Source organism: Neofelis nebulosa, chromosome 16, assembly GCF_028018385.1.
Source record: "Neofelis nebulosa isolate mNeoNeb1 chromosome 16, mNeoNeb1.pri, whole genome shotgun sequence".
In the NCBI taxonomy this organism is placed as follows: Eukaryota; Metazoa; Chordata; class Mammalia; order Carnivora; family Felidae; genus Neofelis; species Neofelis nebulosa.
This window is the reverse complement of record NC_080797.1, coordinates 65599712-65620606: the sequence shown is the minus strand read 5'-3', so window position 1 is coordinate 65620606 and position 20895 is coordinate 65599712. Positions and strand designations below refer to the sequence as shown.

The following is a 20895-nucleotide window of genomic DNA, read 5'->3' as shown; positions in this document are numbered from 1 at the left end:
TTTAAGGGTTGGCCCACAGATCCTAAACTTCCTTACACTTTCGGGTTGTGTACAGATGAATATTAAACTGGCTTCCCATGGTGTTCTACTCCACGGAAGCAGGAAAACCCTATGACAGGATGCAATAAGCAGGTGGAGCAGGCCTGAGGTAATGCAGTTAGATTGTGTCTCCATAGAGCTGGTTGGAGTCTGCAGAACTGGTTACTGCAGCTGTAGCTGGAATAAAAGACCGTCTGAAGAGAATATGAAGTGGTGCACAAGAAGTGTCTGGTGCAGTTCCCAAGGAGTGCTTTAATGGTTTTATTCTACTAGAAGCTGAGACTGCCACTTGGCCATTTTAAGTTCTTTATGTTACTGAACCAACAGGCAAACAAAGGAGTTACCATACTGTCTGGAGTAATTCAATCCAAATTAACAGTAGAAAAATGAATTTCTCTACACATTGAGGAAGCACTGTCTGATACCCAGGAGATTCTTTGGAGTACCACTTAGTAAAATATAATGGAAAACTACAGCAACCCAATAAAGGCAATAACACTGAGGATTCGGACTCCCAAGGAATGAAGGTTGAATATAAAGAAACCATCCAGCTGAAGTCATACATATAGAGGAAGTATAGAAGAAGGAGTTATAAATACTAGCTGTGGCTTTGTGATCAATGCAGTGTAAGAAAGAGCTGGAAACTAGGAGGTAATCTGACACATATGGAGAATGATAGAGGTGATAGTGGTGGTGGGGTGCTATTAAAGTTTCCTACGGAGGTGAGAAGCTAGACATACCTCAAAGGAATGAAAAATCTAGGTTTCTATCTTTGTTGCAAAGCTGACTTGAACATACTCTGGGAGAGGTCTCTTTTACTCTAGTACTTTCTCTGTATCTGCATATGGTTGGGTCATAGAGCTCTAATTTTTATTAGCTGCAGGTTTCTCTCTCCCTTCGAGTATGTTTATGAAGAACTAGGTTGTAGTGAGAGATCATGCCACCCTGGGAATCTTTCCAAAATATGTCTTTCATGACATTTTGCTCAAAGACAACTGATAACATCTTGTTGCCTACAAGATAAAGCCTCTTACACTGTAAGATGTTTTAGGATATTCACAGTCTGGTCCCTCTTCGTTTCTATGACTTCTCCAACCATCCTCCTTCACCTCCCAAAATGTAGGCTCCAGCCCCACAGGACTACTGTCCATTCCCTAAACAGGCAGTGATTGAGCATCCATATATGAGCTTCTGTCTATCCTCACCGCCCCCCCTCCCCCTCCCCCCCCCCCCACCAAAGCATGATCAGGTATGATGGGTGATGTAGTCAATCACTGCTCCAAAACTCTGAGAGCATTTGTCCTAAGGGGTCCTGGGTAATTTCTGTGTCTTGTGTCTTTAATGAGTTCCTTTAGGATCTAGACTCCTTTGGGATCCAGAGCCCCTTAGTCCCAGGGATATGTAGAACGGGAGATGTGAGAAGGGATGTTGCAGACACAAGTGACAACTACAGAAGCTGTCACTTTACATATCTTTGTAAATAAAGGTAAACAGGACCTTAGGTTAGTCTCCTGGAGTGCTCAGGCACACTAAGTAAGTTGGGCAGAGGGTGAATGAGCTGGTCTCTTAGGGTCCTTCCAACCTGAGGGTCTTGCTTTCCCAGGTTGTATGATGTTCTGTAGGATGGTGCTTTGGGTATGATAACCCTCCTTTTCTTTACCTCCCTGGTTCCCAAGACTTCCCCACATTCTAGAACTATTTTGATTGATGTTCATAGTTACATTGAGTCTTTTTATTAATTATAGCATTCGTAAATATTACTACATAATGCATCTCACAAGGTTGTATCATTTTAATGGATCTCTGAGGCAAGCATTTATTTAAAAAAAAAATTTTTTTTTAACGTTTATTTATTTTTGAGATGGAGACACAGCATGAACGGGGGAGGGTCAGAGAGAGAGGGAGACACAGAATCGGAAGCAGGCTCCAGGCTCTGAGCCATCAGCACAGAGCCTGACGTGGGGCTTGAACTCACGAACCGCGAGATCATGACCTGAGCCGAAGTCGGACACTTAACTGACTGAGCCACCCAGCGCCCCTGAGGCAAGCATTTAATACACAGGTTCTTAACCCTGGAATATATATTTGAATTACATTAGGAGCTTTAAAATACTTTGGATAGCCCTCTCCCCTCAAGAATCTGATTACATTTACTGGTACAGTAATCAGTATTTTAAAAATGTGCGTCCTTACTACTTAAAGTGGTCCACAGACCAGCAGACTTGGCATCAGAAAATATAAAATTTAGTGCCTAAAAAAATGTAGAATTTTAGGCACCACTGCAAATCTACAACATCAAAATTAGCATTTCACAGGACCCCTAGGCAGTTCATATGTAGATTTTTAGAAGCACTGCCTCTTGGGCCTCCCAGACTGAGAACCATTGATTGGCCATGTGAACAAGATGAGAGGCATCATTAATGGAGCAGCTGAAGCTCCTACGCCTGATCCGTGGCAGTGTCTACTAGCTCTCTGGTCTGTGCTTCCTAATGAGATGTTCGCACCAGGGATGGTGCCCGCTCATTTTCCAGAGGAGAAAAATTCTGATAAATGAGGTGTATGAAACTTCACTTGATGTCATTATCTGCTGCAACACCAGCACATATGTCCACGTATAAAAAATTTTAATGTGGCTCAAACAGCATCAGCAGGGTGAAAATTCTAGCCATTGGACTCAGTTATGCTTCTTTAGGGAGGGAACTTTTAATATTCCTTAATGCTCCTACTGAGCTTTCTTAGCTTTGAGGGACTCTCTGAGGTGTGGGTGTCTGGAGAAGCACTGGAATGAGGTCTCAAGGGTAGAAATTACCTTTATTTTTTCCTTTCCTCCACAAATTACTAAACCTGTCTATACATGAGATTTTTTTTATGGCAATACCACTGAATCCTATGGATACAACACAAGGAAAAAGTGATGGTGTGGATGTGTATACTGGGTTGTCTGTTTCAGTTAAAGAGCAGTGTGCTTGAAGTAGTCCAAATTTTCCATGAGTTAGAGATTATGTCAGGGAATTCTATAATAAAATGTCAAAAACTAGTAAGTTCTTGTTCTGAGAGTATTTAGTAGGAGTAGATATTCTAATAGGAGTTTGCTGTCTGTAAAGTTGAAGGAATGCATGTCTCAGCCTGAAGAACAGCCAATAAATATTTACGAAACACTGGCTACATCCAGGCACCATGCCAGGTGCTGGCACTTCTGTAGTCATGAAGGCAGACACGGCCTTTCCTGCATGAAGTTTACAGTCCATTAGGGAGGACAGCTATACACAATACCTTGGGCAGTATTAGGGAAAAGCACAGGATCCCGTGGAAACATAGCAGCAGGTTCACACTTGGTCTGGAGGGGACAGGAGAGGTGTAGCTGAAAGTGATGTTTAATATGCCTGAAGGGTAAGTAGGGCAAACCCAGGTGAAGAGGGAGCAGGGGGAGGAAGATGCTAGGCATGGGGGCCAGCAAGTGGAAAAGTCTGGAGGCAAGAAATTGTGACTTTCAAGTCCAGCATTTCTGGAGAGGTGAGTGTATGTCACTATGGGGCCAGGTGAAGCTGTGGAGGTAGGCCAGGGTCAGGTCAGGAAGCAATTTTGTGCCCTTGAAAGGAATTTTGCCTTTATCTTAAGAGCAGTGAGAATCTATGAAGACTTTAGGGAGAATGATGATCAGATTTTCATCTTAGAATACTGCAGTGTGAACGAAGGATATTAAAGGAGAGTATTCAAGCATGGACACAAGGAGATGAGTGAAGAGGCTGTTTCAATAGTGCAGACAAGACATGATGTCAGCCCAGCCAGGATAGTGATGGTTGAGATAAGGAGTGGATAAATGAGAAAGAGATTTATCGTGTCAGAATATATAGGACTTCATAGACTGGACGTTGATAATGACAGAAAGGAGGGAGTAAAAGAAAACTCCCTTTTCTTTTAAAGGGAGTTCAAGTCATGATGAACTTGAACCTGGATTTCTTTTACTGAGATATGAGAGACTTGGAGGCACAGATTAGGAGAGGAGCAGGGTGAGATCATGAGCTTTATTTGTGGTCTGTGGAGCTGAAAATGCTTGTGATATTCTATGATGAGATAATCACTACACAGTTGGGAATACAGTTCTGACAGTGATAGAGGTCTATCCATGAGGTTTAGATGGTAATTTATGCCATGGGAGTAAGCAACTCTTTTAGGGCTGTCTATGTAGCATTATAAGAGAATAGGATTTAGGAAAAAAAGCCCAAGAAAACACCAATATATAAAATTCTGTTATGGAAGACACCAATCACAGTTATTGAGAATGAAGAGCTAAGAAACAGGATGATTGCACAGAAGGGATCAGAATGTTTCAGAAGGTATGGAAGAGTCAATATTATTAAATGCTAATTAACTAGAAAAAAAAATTGAGCCAGAAAATGATTAGGTTAAGTGATTTGTTATATTTGTGGTTATAGAGTGTTGTGGATAACAAGGATGAAATCAATCATTGCAGAACAGCTTACAGACCATGTATCTTAGAAATATTTTTATTTTTATTCAGTTTTTTAATGGACACCATTATTTCCTCCTAAAGGACACAGACCATGACAAGAAGAAATCAAACTATTGTCTCAGACTTCCTCCTTCTGGGCCTGCCAATTGAGCCAGAGCAACAAAATCCGTTTTATGTCCTGTTCCTGGCCATGTATCTTATCACCATACTGGGGAATCTCCTGATAATTTTCCTGATTTGCCTGGACTCCCACCTGCACACACCCATGTATTTGTTTCTCAGCAATTTGTCTTTCTGTGATATCTGCTTCTCTTCTGTGACCATTCCGAAATTGTTGCAAACCATGCAGAGCCAAGACTCATCCATCCCTTTTGCTGGCTGCCTGACCCAAATGTACTTCTTTCTGTTTTTTGCAGACCTGGAGAGTTTCCTCCTAGTGGCCATGGCCTATGACCGCTATGTGGCCATCTGCTTCCCCCTCCACTACACCATTATCATGAGCTCCAAGCTCTGTCTCTCCCTGGTTGTGCTGTCCTGGGTGCTGACCATGTTCCATGCTATGTTACACACTCTCCTCATGGCCAGATTGTGTTTCTGTGCCGACAACATAATCCCCCACTTTTTCTGTGACATGTCTGCTCTGCTGAAGCTGGCCTGCTCTGACACTCGAGTCAATGAGTTGGTGATATTTATCATGGGAGGGCTCATTCTCGTCATCCCATTCCTACTCATTGTCATGTCTTATGCACGGATTGTGATCTCCATCCTCAAGGTCCCTTCTGCCAGGGGCATCCGCAAGGCCTTCTCCACCTGTGGCTCCCACCTCTCCGTGCTGTCTCTCTTCTATGGGACAGTTATCGGTCTCTACTTGTGCCCTTCAGCTAATAATTCTGCTGTTAAGGAGACCGTCATGGCCGTGATGTACACTGTGGTCACCCCCATGCTGAATCCCTTCATCTACAGCCTGAGGAACAGAGACATGATGGGAGCTCTGGGAAGACTCCTTTTCAAAAAGAAAATTTCCTTCTCTGTATAATGGTAAAGCTGAGGATTTTTACATAATTTTATCAAGTAGATACACTGATGTTGACCCAGGCTTCTTTTTTTTCTCCCACCATGAATTTTTCTATTAAAAAGACCTACTAAATAATTGTTCAGTACATAATACAAATGAAGTGGGGTTATGTGGTTGCACTCAGAAAGGGGATCCCAATGACCTGCTAGCAGGTTCTTTCTATTTGCTCTTCCCAGGTGACCCTGAAGAAACATTATTTTTAAACTTTTAATTGAGCTTTCTGTTTCCAGTTGTGAAACAACTAATATGTTATTAGTTTTTATTATATTATATATAATTATATATTATATATATTTTTATTATTTATTTTATTTATTTTATTTTATTTTTATTATAATATATTATATATATTAAATTAGTTTATATTATATGTTTTGTTTGTTTTTTAACTAAAACTCTGCTTTAAGTAATGCCCTGCTCTCCCAGGTCAATATTGACTAAAACTCAAGCCTCTCACTCCTCTGCTTACTTTCACTAAACTGGACTTTCATTGTTGAACGCAGATTTTTACGTACGTCTTCCTGAACAAGGGTTCGCATTATTTTGTCTCCTCTTCTCCTCTGATTTATTTTCATGTCTACATTGTCTTTTTGACCTGATCTGAACCTAAAATGAACTTTCTATCTCATTTGCTACAATAGTTTGTTTTTGCCTGGGAGCTAACCCATACCTGGAACTCTATAAGTTACTCACACAGGTATGGGAAAGCCAGAGCCTGGTTAAAGCCTTACTGTTTAAGGCTGTCTTCCTCCTACTTAGTATTTTGAATTTTTTCAACAAATAGTATATCCATGAACTTATGCCACTCTTATGATTACTCCACAAAGGAATCTTATTACCATCTTAAAGATTGAAAATGTGGAATTTGATAACTTGCCAAAGTCCCAGAATTGGTCAATATTGAGCCTAAGATCTCAGACTATCTAATTTTAGAATTTCTTCTCATTTCCCCCACCTCAGAAATAAGGGAAAAGCCATTGATTTTTCAGTCAGCCCCATGTGTAGCATTGTCTAGAATTCTAATTTTGGACTGTTCATTTCCTGTTATCTCTGATAGCATCTAAATCCATTATTTTAATACTCTCAAAAATACTGCCTACCTCCACATATCTATCTGAAGTCTAAATCTTTTACAAGTTCTCAATTTTTATTTTCATCTTCACAGTAGACCTCTCCCCTTGATGCTCTATGAGCATTTCAATCTTAACCTACAAAAAATTGAATTTTTATATTTCCCCCCAAACTTCCACTTTGCTTAAACTCCATTTGTTTTTAGCTTTACAGAAGTATAATTGATAAAAAATTGCACACATTTAATGTAGACATCTTGATGAATTTAGACTTATGCATACACCCATGATACTATCACCACAACCAAGATATTAAATATATCCATAATATCCAAGAATTTCCATGTGTTCTTTTGTGTTTTTTTCTTTTTTGATAAGAATACTTTACATGGAATCTATCCTCTTCACGTATTTTAGAGTGCACAATGCCATATTATTAACTGTAGGTATTATATTGTACAGCAGATCTTTAGAACTTAGTCATCTTATGTAACAGAAAGGTATACCCATTGAAAAACCAATTCTGCATTTCTTCGTCCCTCTGCCCCCAACAAACACTATTCAATTCTCCTTGTATGTGGTTATGACCATTTTAGATACCTCTTATCCAGAATAAAATCATGCAGTATTTGTCCTTCAGTTTGTGGTTGTTTCACTTAGCATAACATCCTCTAGTTTCATCCACGTTGTCATGAATTTTAAGACTTCTTTCTCTTTTTTTAAAAAAGATGAATGATAAGCCACTGTATGTATGTACTACATTTTCTTTATCCATTTATCTGTTGATGGGCATTTGGGTTGTTTACATATCTTGGCTTTTTTTTTTTTTTTTTTTAAATTTTTTTTTTTCAACGTTTTTTATTTATTTTTGGGACAGAGAGAGACAGAGCATGAACAGGGGAGGGGCAGAGAGAGAGGGAGACACAGAATGGGAAACAGGCTCCAGGCTCCGAGCCATCAGCCCAGAGCCTGACGCGGGGCTCGAACTCACGGACCGTGAGATCGTGACCTGGCTGAAGTCGGACGCTCAACCGACTGCGCCACCCAGGCGCCCCTTCATATCTTGGCTTTTATAAATAATGCTGCAATGAACACAGAAGTGCAAATGCCTTTTTGAGATCCTGGTATCATTTCCTTTGGATATATACCCACATTGGGACTGCTGGATCACATGGTAGTTCTATTTTTAGTTATTTTGAGGAGACTCCTTACAATTTCCCATTGTGGCTGTACATTCCCACCAACTATACGTAAGAGTTCTCTTTTTCGGGGATACCTGGTTGGCGCAGTCTTTGAAGCATCTGACTTCGGCTCAGGTCATGATCTCACGGTTCTTGGGTTGTAGCCCCGCATCGGGCTCTGTGCTGATGCTGCTCTGTGCTGAAGCTGTGAAGCTTCGAGCCTGGAGCCTGCTTTGGATTCTATGTCTCCCTTTCTCTCTGCCCTTCCTCCACTCGTGTTCTGTCTTTCTCTCCAAAAAATAAATAAACATTAAAAAATTAAAAAAAAAAGAGTTCTCCTTTTTCACCACTTGTTATCTTAAAAAAGTAATATCCATCCTAACAGATATGAGGTGATATCTCATTGTGGTTTTTGATCTGCATTTCCCTGGTGTATTAGTGATATTGAGCAACTTTTTCATATACCTAATGGCCGTTCTTTGGAGAAATGTCTATTCAAGTCTTTTACTCATTTGTTAATGAGGTTATTTATTTTTATTTTGCTGTTGAGTTGTAGGAGAATCTTACATAGTTTGTATATTAACCCTTAATTAGATATTTGCAAATATTTTCTCCCATCCAATAGGATGCATTTTCATATTGTTTCCTTTGCTGTGCAGAAGCTTTTAAGTTTGATGTCTCATCAGAAGGTATCAAGTACTTAGGAATAAACTTAACCAAGAGGTGGAACACTTGTATATTAAGACTATAAAACACTGATGAAAAAATTTAAAGCAGATACATTAATGGAAAGACAGCCCTTGTTCATGGATTGGAAGAATTAATATTGTTAAGATGTCCATATTTCCCAATATACAGATTCACTGCAATCCTTATTTTTTTCCTCTTTTTTAATTAATTATTTTAGGGGCCCCTGGGTGGCTCAGTTGGTTAAGCCTCCAGTTTTAACTCAGGTCATAATCTCACAGTTCATGGGTTAGAGCCCTGCGTCGGGCTCTGGGCTGACAGCTCAGAGCCTGGAGCCTGCTTCAGATTCTGTGTCTCCTGCTCTCTTTGCCCCTCCCCCACTCATACTCTGTCTCTGTCTTTCTATCTCCCCCAAATGAATAAACATTAAAAAATATTTTTTTTAATTTAAATTCAAGCTAATTAACATACAGTGTAGTCTTGGCTTCAGGAGTAGAACCATGTGATTCATCTCTTACGTATGACACCCAGTGCCTCACAGTAATCCTTATTAAAATCCCAATCGCGTGTTTTATAGAAAAAATCCTACAATTCATATGGAACTATATCAGACTCTGCAAAACCAAAGAAATCTTGAGCAAAAAGAACAAAGCTAGAGGCATCATAGTTCCTAATTTCAAAATATATTACAAAGCCACAGAAATCGAAACAGTAAGGTAGTGGTGTAAAGATAGACATACAGTCCAATGGAACAGAGTAGGGGACCAAGATATAAATTCATGTAATATACAATCAACTGATTTTCAAATAGGGCGCCATGAACATGCAATGGGGCAATGATAGTCTCTTCAACAAGTGGTGTTGTGAAAACTGGATATCCACATGAAAAAAGAATTCAGTTGGATCTCTTATCTTACACCATACACCAAAATCAACTCAAAATAGAGTAAGGGGTTAAATAGAAGACCTAAAACTGTAAAACTTTTTGAAGAAAATATATAGGGAAAATTTCTTGACATTGATCTTGGCAGTGATTTCTTAGATTTGACACCAAAAGCCTAGGTAGCAAAACTAAACATAGACAAGTGGGACTGCATCAAATGATATTTCATTTCTTTTTTTTTTTTTTTAATTTTTTAAATGTTTTTTTAATTTATTTTTGAGACAGAGAGAGACAGAGCATGAAAGGGGGAGGGTCAGAGAGAGAGGGAGACACAGAATCCGAAGCAGGCTCCAGGCTCTGAGCTGTCAGCACAGAGCCCAACGCGGGGCTCGAACTCACGGACCGTGAGATCATGACCTGAGCTGAAGTCGGATGCTCAACCGACTGAGCCACCCAGGCGCCCCTGATATTTCATTTCTTGATTCATATTATCTTCCATCCAGTTACCCAAAGAACTGTTTGTGTGTCTATGTATTTATGAAAATGGGTTATTATTCAGTTTTTCTTTTTTCCATTTACTATTATGCTTGCTGATTTATTTTAATATTCTCCATGTGTTACCTAAGGTACAGTAGTTGGTGTAACAAATAAACCCTGAAATTTCAGTGGTGTGATACAGTGAATGTTTTTTCTTGCTCATGTAAAATTGAGTTGGCATTGACACATGGAGAGCCCTATGTTTCATGTCATCAGGTTGATGGAGGCTCCATAGTCACCTCAGGTGTTGACATTCAGCCCCGAGGAAGACAGTGGGTAGAGGACGACAGTGAAGAGTTCAATGAACTGGAACTAGAAATGGCATACATCACTTTGACCTACATTTTGTTCTCCAGAACTCAGCCACATAGCTCAACTTAGATAAAAGGCGGATAAGGGGATGTGATAAGAAATTGCTTCCTCCTAGACTGCCATGTAGATAGATAGTTAGATAGATAGATATTATTTTGAAATAATTACAGAGTCACAAGAAATTTAAAAAAATAGTACAGAAAGATAATTTGTACCTCATCTAGGTTCCTTCAGTGGTACCATTGTATGTAAGTAGAACACGTTAACAAAACTAGGAAATTGACTAGCACATCACAATGAACTGGACCACAGACTTGGATTCTACCAGTTTTGCTGCACTCATTCTTTTATGAAGATGATGATGATGATGATGATGATGATGATGATGATGTCTTTGTGTGTAGTTTATGATAATTTATTACATATATGGATTCGTATAACCATCAAAATCAAACCCCAGAACTGTTGTCTCACCACAGAGGATGTCTGCTGTGTTACATCTTCATACTTCAAACTGTAGTATATTTTGAGAGTAAAAGGGGTCTGGGACTATAATGGGACTGTACAGGAAACACAGGTATATATGATAATCTTAATTTTAGTTTATATAAATGGGATCATAGATGTTCAAAAAGCAACAGAGGGCAGAGAGAGAGAGAGAAAAAGGGAAAATAAATGAATGATGAGTACCTCACATGCCATGTAAGAGTCTAGTGTGTAGAGATACATATCTTTTCCCTTTGTGTAAATACAGGTATGCATCTCATTGGTGCTGTACTAAAGAAGTATTAGCTGTTTAAAAAATGAAAGGAAAAACTGGCTACATTTGACCTACTGATAGACAATATTACTATAAAATGGGGTCCCTTGCTGGGGGATTTTCTTTTTTAATTTCAATATAGTTAACATACAGTATTATATTAGTTTCAGGTGTACAATATAGTGATTCAACAATTCTTTATATTACACAGTGCTATCCTGATCCCCCTCACCTGCCTCCCCACTGGTAACCATCACTTTGTTCTCTGTAGTTGAGTCTATTTCTTGGTTTCTCTCTTGCTTTCTTCTCTGCTTTGTTTCTTAAATTCCACATATGAGTGAAATCATATGGCTTTGTCTTTCTCTGACTGACTTATTTCGCTCACCATAATACTCTCTAGCTCCATCCATGTTGTTCAAATGGCAAGATTTCATGACTTTTTTGTATGGCTGAATAATATTCCAGTGTGTATGTGTGTGTGTGTGTGTGTGTGTGTGTGTGTGTGTGTGTGTATTTGTTTATCCATTCATCAGTCTATGGACACTTGGACTGCTTCCATAATTTGGCTATTGTAGATAATGCTGCTATAACCACTAGGGTGCATGAATCCCTTTGAATTAATGTTTTGTATTTTGGGGGTAAATACCTAGTAGTGCAATTACTGGATCATAGGATAGTTCTATTTTTAACTTGTTGAGGAACCTCCATACTGTTCTCCAGAGTGGCTGCACCAGTTTGCATTCCCACCAGTAGTGCAAGAAGGTTCCCCTTTCTTCACATTTGCCAACTCTTGTTGTTTCCTGTATTGTAGATTTTAACCATTTGACAGGTGTGAGGTGATGTCTCCTTGTGGTTTTGATTTGTGTTTTCCTGATGTTGAGCGTTTTTTTTGTCTCTGTTGGCTATCTGTATGTCTTCTTTGGAGAAATGTCTGTTCATGTCTTCTGCTCATTTTTTAATTGGATTATTTGTTTTTTGAGTGTTGAGTTGTATCAGTTCTTTATATATTTTGGATATTAACCCTTTATCAGATATGTCGTTTGGAAATATCTTCTCCCATTCTGTAGGTTGCCTTTTAATTCTGTTGATTTTTTTCCTTTTCTTTGCAGAAGTTTTCATTTTGAGGTAGTCCCAATGGTTTGCTTTTAATTTTATTTCCTTTGCCTCCAGAGACATATCTAAAAAAATGTTGCTATGGCCAAAGTCAGAGACATTATTGCCTGTGCTCTCTTCTAGGATTTTTGTGGCTTCAGGCCTCACCTTTAGGTCTTTAATCCATTTTGAATTTATTTTTGTGTATGGTGTTAGAAAATGGTCCAGTTTCATTCTTTTGCATGGTGCTGTCCAGTTTTTCCTATAACATTTGTTGAAGAGACTGTATTTTTCTATTGTACATTCAATTTCTCCTTTGTTGAAGACTAATTGACCATATAATTGTGGGTTTATGTCTTGGTTTTCTATTCTGTTCTCTTAGTCTATGTGTCTATGTTTATGCCAGTACCATACTGTTTTTATTAATATAGTTTTGTAATATACTTGAGGTCTGGAATTGTGATGCCTCCAGCTTTTCTTTGGAAATAACTTTTTTTTTTTAATTTAAAGTTTGGCTGGTTAACATACAGTGCAATATTGGTCTCAGGAGTAGAATTCAGTGATTCATCACTTACACACAACACTCAGTGCTCATCACAACAAGTGCCCTCCTTCATACCCATCACCCATCTAGCCCACCTCCCACGCACCTCCCTTCATCAACCCTCAGTTTGTTCTGTGTCATTAAGAGTCTCTTGTGGTTTGTTTCCTCTCTTCTCCCCCTCCCCCCCCCCGACCCCCGGCCCCACTGCTTCCCATACATCAGCCTGTTTTGTTTCTTAAATTCCATGTATGAATGAAATCGTATGGTATTTGTCTTTCTCTGATTGACTTATTTCACTTAGCATAATACATTCGAACTCCATCCATGTCATCGCAAATGGCAAGATTTCATTCTTTTTGGTGTCTGAGTAATATTCCATTGTATATCTACACCACATCTTCTTTATCCATTCATCAGTTGTTGAACATTTGGGCTCTCCCTATAGTTTGGCTATTGTTGATAATACTGCTATAAACATCAGGATGCATGTGTTGCTTCAAATCAGCACTTTTGTGTTCTTTGGGTAAATATCTAGTAGTGCAATTGCTGGATTGTAGAGTAATTCTATTTTTGGTTTTTTGAAGACCTCCCTACTGCTTTCCAGAGTGGCTGCACCAGTTTGCATTCCCACCAAAAGTGCACAAGTACTCCTTTTTCTCCACATCCTCACCAAAACCTGTTGTTTTTTGTGGTAACTAATTTTAGCCATTCTGACATGTGCGAGGTGGTATCTCATCATGGTTTTGATTTGTATTTCCCTGATGATGAGTTTTGTTGAGCATCTTTTCATGCATCTGTTAGCCATCTGGATGTCTTCTTTAGACACTTTTTTTGGAGGGTGTTGAGTTTGATAAGTTCTTTATAGATTTTGGATACTAATCCTTTATCAGATATGTTGTTTGCAAATATTGTCTCCTATTCCACAGGCTGCCTTTTAGTTTTGTTGATTGTTTCCTTTGCTGTGCAGAAGCTTTTTATCTTGATGAAGTCCGATTAGTTCATGTTTGCTTTTATTTCCCTTGCCTTTGGCGGTATCTAGTAAGATGTTGCTCTGGCCCAGGTCAAAGATGTTCTGCTTGTGTTCCCTTCCAGGACTTTTAATGGTTTTCTGTCTCACATTTAGGTCTTTCATCCATTTTGAATGAATTTTTGTGTAATGTGTAAGAAAGTAATCCAGTCTCATTCTTCTGCATGTCGCCAGTTTTCCCAACACCATTTGCTGAAGGGACCTTTTCCCATTGTATATTCTTTCCTGCTTTGTGGAAGATTAGTTGGCATGTAGTTGTGGGTCTGTTTCTGGATTTTCTACTCTGCTCCATTGATCTGTGTGTCTCTTTTTGTGCCAGCACCAGACTGTCTTGATGACTACAGGTGTAGTATAGCTTGAAACTTGAAATCGTGATGCCTCCAGTTTTGTTTTTCTTTTTCAGGATTTTACTTTGACTAACAAGATCTTTTGTGCTTCCATACAGATTTTAAGATTGTTTGTTCTAGATCTGTGGAAAATGCTGATTGTATTTGATAGGTATTGCATTAAATGTGTAGATTGCTTTGGGTAGTATAGACATTTTAACAATGTTTGCTCTTCCAACCCATGAGAATTGAATGCTTTTTCATTTCTTTGTGTCCTCTTCAATTTCTTTCCTAAGTGTTCTCTAGTTTTCAGACTACAGGTCTTTTCTTCTTTAGTTAGTTTTATTCCTAGATATCGTATTGGTTTTGGTGCGATTGCAAATGGGATTGATTCCTTGATTTCTTTTCCTGCTGCTTTGTTACTGGTGTATAGAAATGCAGCAGATTTCTGCACGCTAATTTTATATCCTGCGACTTTGCTGAATTCATGTACAAGTTCTAGCAATTTTTTGGTGGAGTCTTTTGGGTTTTCTTCATAGAGTATCATGTTATTTGCAAACAGTGAATGTTTGACTTCTTCCTTGCTGATTTGTCTGCAATTTATTTCTTTTTGTTGTCTGATTGCTGAGGCTAAGACTTTTAGTACTATGTTAAATAGTAATGGTGAGAGTGGACACCTTGTCTTGTTCCTGATGGTAGGGGAAATGCTCTCAGTTTTCCTCCGTTGAGGAATGATATTAGCTGTGGTTCCTTTGTATATGGCCTTTTTGATGTTGAGGTATGTTGCATCTGTCCCTTCTTTCTTGAGGGTTTTTATCAAGAAGGAATGCTATATTTTGTCAAATTCTTTTTCCATATCTTTGACAAGATCATATGGTTCTTATCCTTCTTTTATTAATGTGGTGTATCATATTGATTAATTTGCAAATATTGAATCATACTTGCAGCACAGGAATAAATCTTATTTGATCATGGTGAACAATTCTTTTTTAATTTTTAATTTTTTTAATGTTTATTTATTTTTGAGAGAGAGAGAGCAATCAGGGGAGCCACAGAGAGAGAGGGAGACACAGAATGTGAAGCAGGCTCCAGGCTCTGAGCTTCATGGTGAACAATTTTTTTGATGTCCTGTTAAATTATATTTGCTGGTATTTTGTTGAGGATTTTCGCATCCATGTTCATCAGTGATATTAGCCTGTAATTCTCATTTTTAATGGGGTCTTTGTCTGGCTTTAGAATTAAGGTAATGCTGGCTTCATAGAATGCGTTGGGAAATCTTCCTTCCATCTCTGTTTTTTGGAAGAGTTTGAGAATAGGTAGTATCTCTTCATGAAATGTCTAGTAGAATTCCCTTGAGAAACCATCTGGCCCAGGATTCTTGTTTGGTGGGAGATTTTTTTATTATTGATTCAATTTCTTTTCTGGATATGGATCTTTGAATTTTTCTATTTCTTCCTCTTTCAGTTTTGGTAGTTTGTGAGTTTCTAGGAATGTTTCCATTTCTTCCAGATTTCCAATTTGTTGGCATATAATTTTCCATAGTATTCTCTTATAATTGTTTTATTTCTGTGGTGCTGGTTGTGATCTCTCCTCTTTCATTCATGGTTTTATCTATTTGGGTCCTTTCTCATTTCTTTTTGATATCTGTGGCTAGGTGTTTATCAATTTTGCTTATTCTTTCAAAGAACCAGCTCTTAGTTTTGTTGATCTGTTCCACTGTTTTTTGTTTGTCTGTGTGTATATTGTTTATTTCTGCTCCAATGTTTATGATTTCCCTTCTTCTACTGGGTTTAGGTTTTGTTTGCTGTTCCTTTTCAAGCTCCTTTTGGTGTAAAGTTAGGCTGTGTATTTGGGACATTTCTTGCTTCTTGAGATAGGACTGAATTGTAATATACTTTCCTCATAGGACTGTCTGTTGCATCCCAAAGGGTTTGGACTCTCATGTTTTCATTGTCATTGGCCTCCATGTATTTAAAATTTTTTTTTAACGTTTATTCATTTTTTGAGAGATGGAGGGAGACAGAGTGTGAGTGGGGGAGGGGCAGAGAGAGAGAGGGAGGCACAGAATCCGAAGCAAGCTCCAGACTCTGAGCTGTCAGCACAGAGCCTGATGCGGGGCTTGAACTCATGAACTGTGAGATCATGACCTGAGCTGAAGTCGGACGCCTAACTGACTGAGTCACCCAGGTGCCCCTGGCCTCTGTGTATTTAAAAAAAGATTCTTTAATTTCCTGGTTCACCCATTATTCTTTAGTATGATATTCCTTAACCCCCATGTATTGGAGGGCTTTCATTGTTTCTTGTGGTTGACTTCCAGTTTCACAGCATGATCCAAAAATATGCACTGTGTGATCTCAACTTTTTGTACTTGTTGAGGGCTGATTTGTGAACAGTATGTGATCTATTCTGGAGAATGTTTCATGTGCACTTGAGAAGAATGTGTATTCTACTGCTTTTGGATGAAATGTTCTGAATATATGTTAAGTCCTTCCAGTCCAGTGTGTCATTCAAAGCCATTGTTTCCTTGTTGATTTTCTGCTTTGACAATCTGTCCATTGTTGGAAGTGGGATATTAAAGTCCCCTACTATTATGGTATTATTATCAGTGAGTTTATTTATGTTTATGAATAATTGATTTATATATTTGGGTGCTTTCAAGCTGGGGCATAAATATATTTAATTGTTAGATCTTCTTGATGGATTGACCCCTCAATTATGATATAATGCCCTTCTTCATCTCTTGTTACAGTCTTTGCTTTAAAATATAATTTGTCTGATATAAGTATGGCTACTCCAGCTCTCATTTGACATCTATTAGCATGACAGATGGTTCTCCATCCCCTCGCTTTCAATCTGCTGGTGTCTCTAGGTCTAAAATGAGTCTCTTGTAGGCAGCATAGTTGGCTCTTTTTTTTTAATCCATTTTGATACCCTGTGTATTTTGATTGGAACATTTAGTCCATTTACATTCAGAGTGGTTATTGAAAGATATGAATTTACTGTCATTGTGTTGCCTGTAGAGCTGGTGTTTCTGGTGATGTTTTCTGTTCCTTTTTAGTCTTTGTTGCATTTGGTCTTTTTTTGTCTTTTTTTTTTCTCCAAAGAGTTTCCCCTTAAAATTTCTTGCAGGGCTGGTTTAGTGGTCACAACGTCCTTATTTTTTGTCTGTCTGGGAAACTCTTTATCTCTCCTTCTATTCTGAATGACAGGCATGCTGGATAAAGAATTGGTGGCTACATATTTTTCCCATTCAGCACGTTGAATATATCCGGCCATTCCTTTCTGGCCTGGCAAGTTTCTGTGGGCAGATCTTCACAGATCTGTCTTCACTTGTAGTTTGAGTACTTTTTTTACCCTTGCTGCTTTCATGATTTTTTTTTCCTGTGTATTTTGTGAATTTGACTATGATATGCCTTGGTGATGGTTGGCTTTTGTTGAATTTAATTTGAGTTTTCTCAGTGCTCCTTGTATTTTGATATCTGCGTCCCAGTTCTATAGCCCTGGAGCTGAAAGTTTGCACCCCTTCCTCTTCAGGAAAACTTCACAGAAGAGCAATTAATCACACCTCATTTCCATCAGAACCCTGCGTTCACCCTGCCTGTGTCCAACTTTTTAATCTCAGGTTCGTGACTGAGCTTCAAAACTCCAAATTTAAGGATTCCTGCAGCACAGACCCATGCTCTTCCTCTAGGGGAGGGTCTTACCATGCTTTTGACTTTTGCTGGTCTGTGCAAAAAAAGCAGTGGCATGACAGTGCAGCTGTTCGGACTTTATGTCAGAACAGAAAGCCAGCACCCCTGCGTACTGCCCTCAACCTGAGGGAGTCCCCTCTCTTATGCCTGGAAATTGCACAGCCCATTTGCACAACCCATCTTCCTTGTGACCCAAGGGATCGTCAGACCATGCTGTCACTCCCGGGATTCTCTCCTGCTGTACCACTTGAGTGCCTTTAAGCCAGGCACTTCCCTCACTGGTAGCAGACTGCTAAAAGTTCAGATTTTGTGCTCCCCTGCTTATATTACTTTGTAGTAGCTTCTGTGAGCCAGCTCCCTCCTACTGCTGTACCCAGAGCAATATCTCCTCCTATAAACTCTTTGCACTTTATCCCTTCCAAAAGGTGGTTGCTTTTCTGTTCTAGTCTTGCAGCTTTCATTCTCTCAAACCCCTGATTTTTTTTTGGTGTTCAGAATGATTCGATAAAACTAGCTGTGTTAAGGGATGAAACAAGCTTAGGGTCTCCCTACTCCTCTGCCATCTTAGCTCCAGGAGCCAGCCAGCTTTTTTTCTTTCTTCTCTTTTTCTTTCTTTCTTTCTTTTTTTTTTATTTTGGCAAAAAACCCCACATAATATGAGATCTACCTTATTAGTGAATTTGTAATTGCACAGTAGAGCACTATTAACTCTATGCACTTTGCAGTAGGGCAGATCTCTAGGACTTTTGCATCTTGCATGATTGAAACTCTATACCCACTGAACAGCAGCTCTTCATTTCCCTCTTCCCCAGCCCTGAGCAACCAGTATTCCACTTTGTGCTTCTATGGGTTTGACTACTTTAGAAACCTCATGTAAGTGGAATCATGCAGTAATTATCTCTCTGTAACTGTAATGTCTCTGTAACTGACATTAGCATAATATGTCCTCCAAATTTATGTTTTGTAGCATATGACAGATTTCTTTCTGTTTTAAGGCTGAATAATAATTGTTTTATGTATATACTGCAGTTTCTTTATCCATTCATCCACTGATAAATGTTTAGGGTGTTTCTGTCTCTTGGCTAATCTGAATAATGCTGCAATGAATACGGGAGCACACATATCTTTTCAGGATCCTGTTTTAATTTCTTTTGAATAAATACCTAGAAGTGGGATTGTTGAATCATTTGAGAATTATATTTATAATTTTTGAGGAAATTCCACACTGTTTTCCATAGTGGCTCCACTATTTTATATTTCTACCAACAGTGCACAAAGGCTACAATTTCTCCATTTCCATACAAATACTTTCTGTTTTCTGGTTTGTTTGTTTGTTTGTTGATAATGGCCATCCTAACAGATGTGAAGTGTTACTTCATTGTGGTTTTGATTTGTACTTCCCTGATGATTACTCATGTTGAGCATTTTTTTTCATATGCCTATGGGCCATTTATATGTCTCCTTTGCCCATTTTTTATTTTTATTTATTTTTTTTTAATCTTTTTTCAACGTTTTTTATTTATTTTTGGGACAGAGAGAGACAGAGCATGAACGGGGGAGGGGCAGAGAGAGAGGGAGACACAGAATCGGAAACAGGCTCCAGGCTCCGAGCCATCGGCCCAGAGCCTGACGCGGGGCTCGAACTCACGGACCGCGAGATCGTGACCTGGCTGAAGTCGGACGCTTAACCGACTGCGCCACCCAGGCGCCCCTCCTTTGCCCATTTTTAAATTTGGTTGTTTTGTTTTTTCCTCCAGCTTTTCTTTTATTTTCTTTTTTTAAGTTTTTATTTAAATTCCATTTAGTTAACATGCAGTGTAATATCGTTTCTGGTGTACAATTTAGTAATTCAACACTTCCAATACAACACCCTGTGCTCATCACAACAAGTGCCCTCCTTAATCGCCATCACCTATTTAACCCATCCCCCCTCTGGTAACCATCAGTTTGTTCTCTACAGTTAAGAGCCTGCTTCTTGGTTTTCCTCTCTCTCTTTTTTTCCTCTATGGTTGTTTGCTTTGTTTCATTTTTTTAAAGGTTATTTACTTATTTTTGAGAGAGAGAGAAAGTGTGAGCAGAGGAGGGGCAGAGAGAGGAAAGAGGGAGAAGAAGAGAGCCAAGCAGGGTCCACACTAATAGTATGAAGCCTGATGCGGGCCTCAAACCCACCCACTGTGAGATCATGACCTGAGCCAAAGTCAGATGCTTAATCAACTGAGCCACCCACGCGCCCACTTGTTTGTTTTGTTTCTTAAATCCCACATATGAGTGAAATCATATGGTATTTGTCTTTTTCTAATTGGCTTATTTCTCTTAGCATAATACTCCATAGCTCCATTTATATTGTTACAAATGGCAAAATTTCATTCTTTTTTATAGCTGAATAATATTCTATTGGTTATATATATCACATCTTCCTTATCCATTCATCAGTCCGTGAACATTTGGCCTATTTCATAATTGCCTATAGTAGATAATGCTGCTATAAACATTGGGTGCATGTATCCCTTTGAATTAGTATTTAAAAAAAATTTTTTTTAATGTTTATTTATTTTTGAGACAGAGAGAGAGACAGAGCATGAACGGGGGAGGGTCAGAGAGAGGGAGACACAGAATCTGAAACAGGCTCCAGGCTCCGAGCTGTCAGCACAGAGCCCGATGCGGGGCTCGAACTCACGGACCGCGAGATCATGACCTGAGCCGAAGTCGGCTGCCCAACCGACTGAGCCACCCAGGCGCCCCAAATTAGTATTTTTTTATTCTTTGGGTAAATACCTAATACTGCAATTGCTAGATCATAGGAAGTTCTATTTTTAACTTTGAGGAACCTCCCTACTGCTTTCCAGAGTGGCTGCACAGTTTGCATTCCCACCAACAATGCAACAGGGTTCCCTTTTCTCCACATCCTCACTAATACCTGTTGTTTCCTGCATTGTTGATTTTAGCTGTTTTGACAGGTGTGAGTGATATCTTATTGTAGTTTTGATTTGTGTTTTCCTGATGATGATTGATGTTGAGCATCTTTTAATGTGTCTGTTAGCCATGTGTATGTCTTTTTTTTGGAGAAATGTCTATTCATGTGTTCTGCCTATTTTTAAATTGGATTATTTGGTTTTTGAGTGTTGAGTTGTATCAGTTCTTTATATGTTTTGAATATGAACCCTTTATCAGATATGTCATTTGCAAATATCTTCTC

The 20895-nt window shown here is 38.9% G+C and overlaps 1 protein-coding gene across 1 annotated transcript; it reads left to right on the top strand.

Annotated features, from left to right (window-relative positions):
- Positions 1 to 4057: 4057 nt before the first annotated feature.
- LOC131497083 (olfactory receptor-like protein DTMT) lies at positions 4058 to 5710 on the top strand. The gene has a single exon (XM_058703031.1). The coding sequence runs from the start codon at positions 4605 to 4607 to the stop codon at positions 5547 to 5549; it is 945 nt and encodes a 314-aa protein (XP_058559014.1). The 5' UTR covers positions 4058 to 4604; the 3' UTR covers positions 5550 to 5710.
- The last annotated feature ends 15185 nt before the right edge of the window (positions 5711 to 20895 follow it).

Bases quoted from the DNA above. Each gene is read 5' to 3' on its own strand.
- LOC131497083 (XM_058703031.1), top strand. From the start codon at position 4,605: ATGACAAGAAGAAATCAAACTATTGTCTCAGACTTCCTCCTTCTGGGC.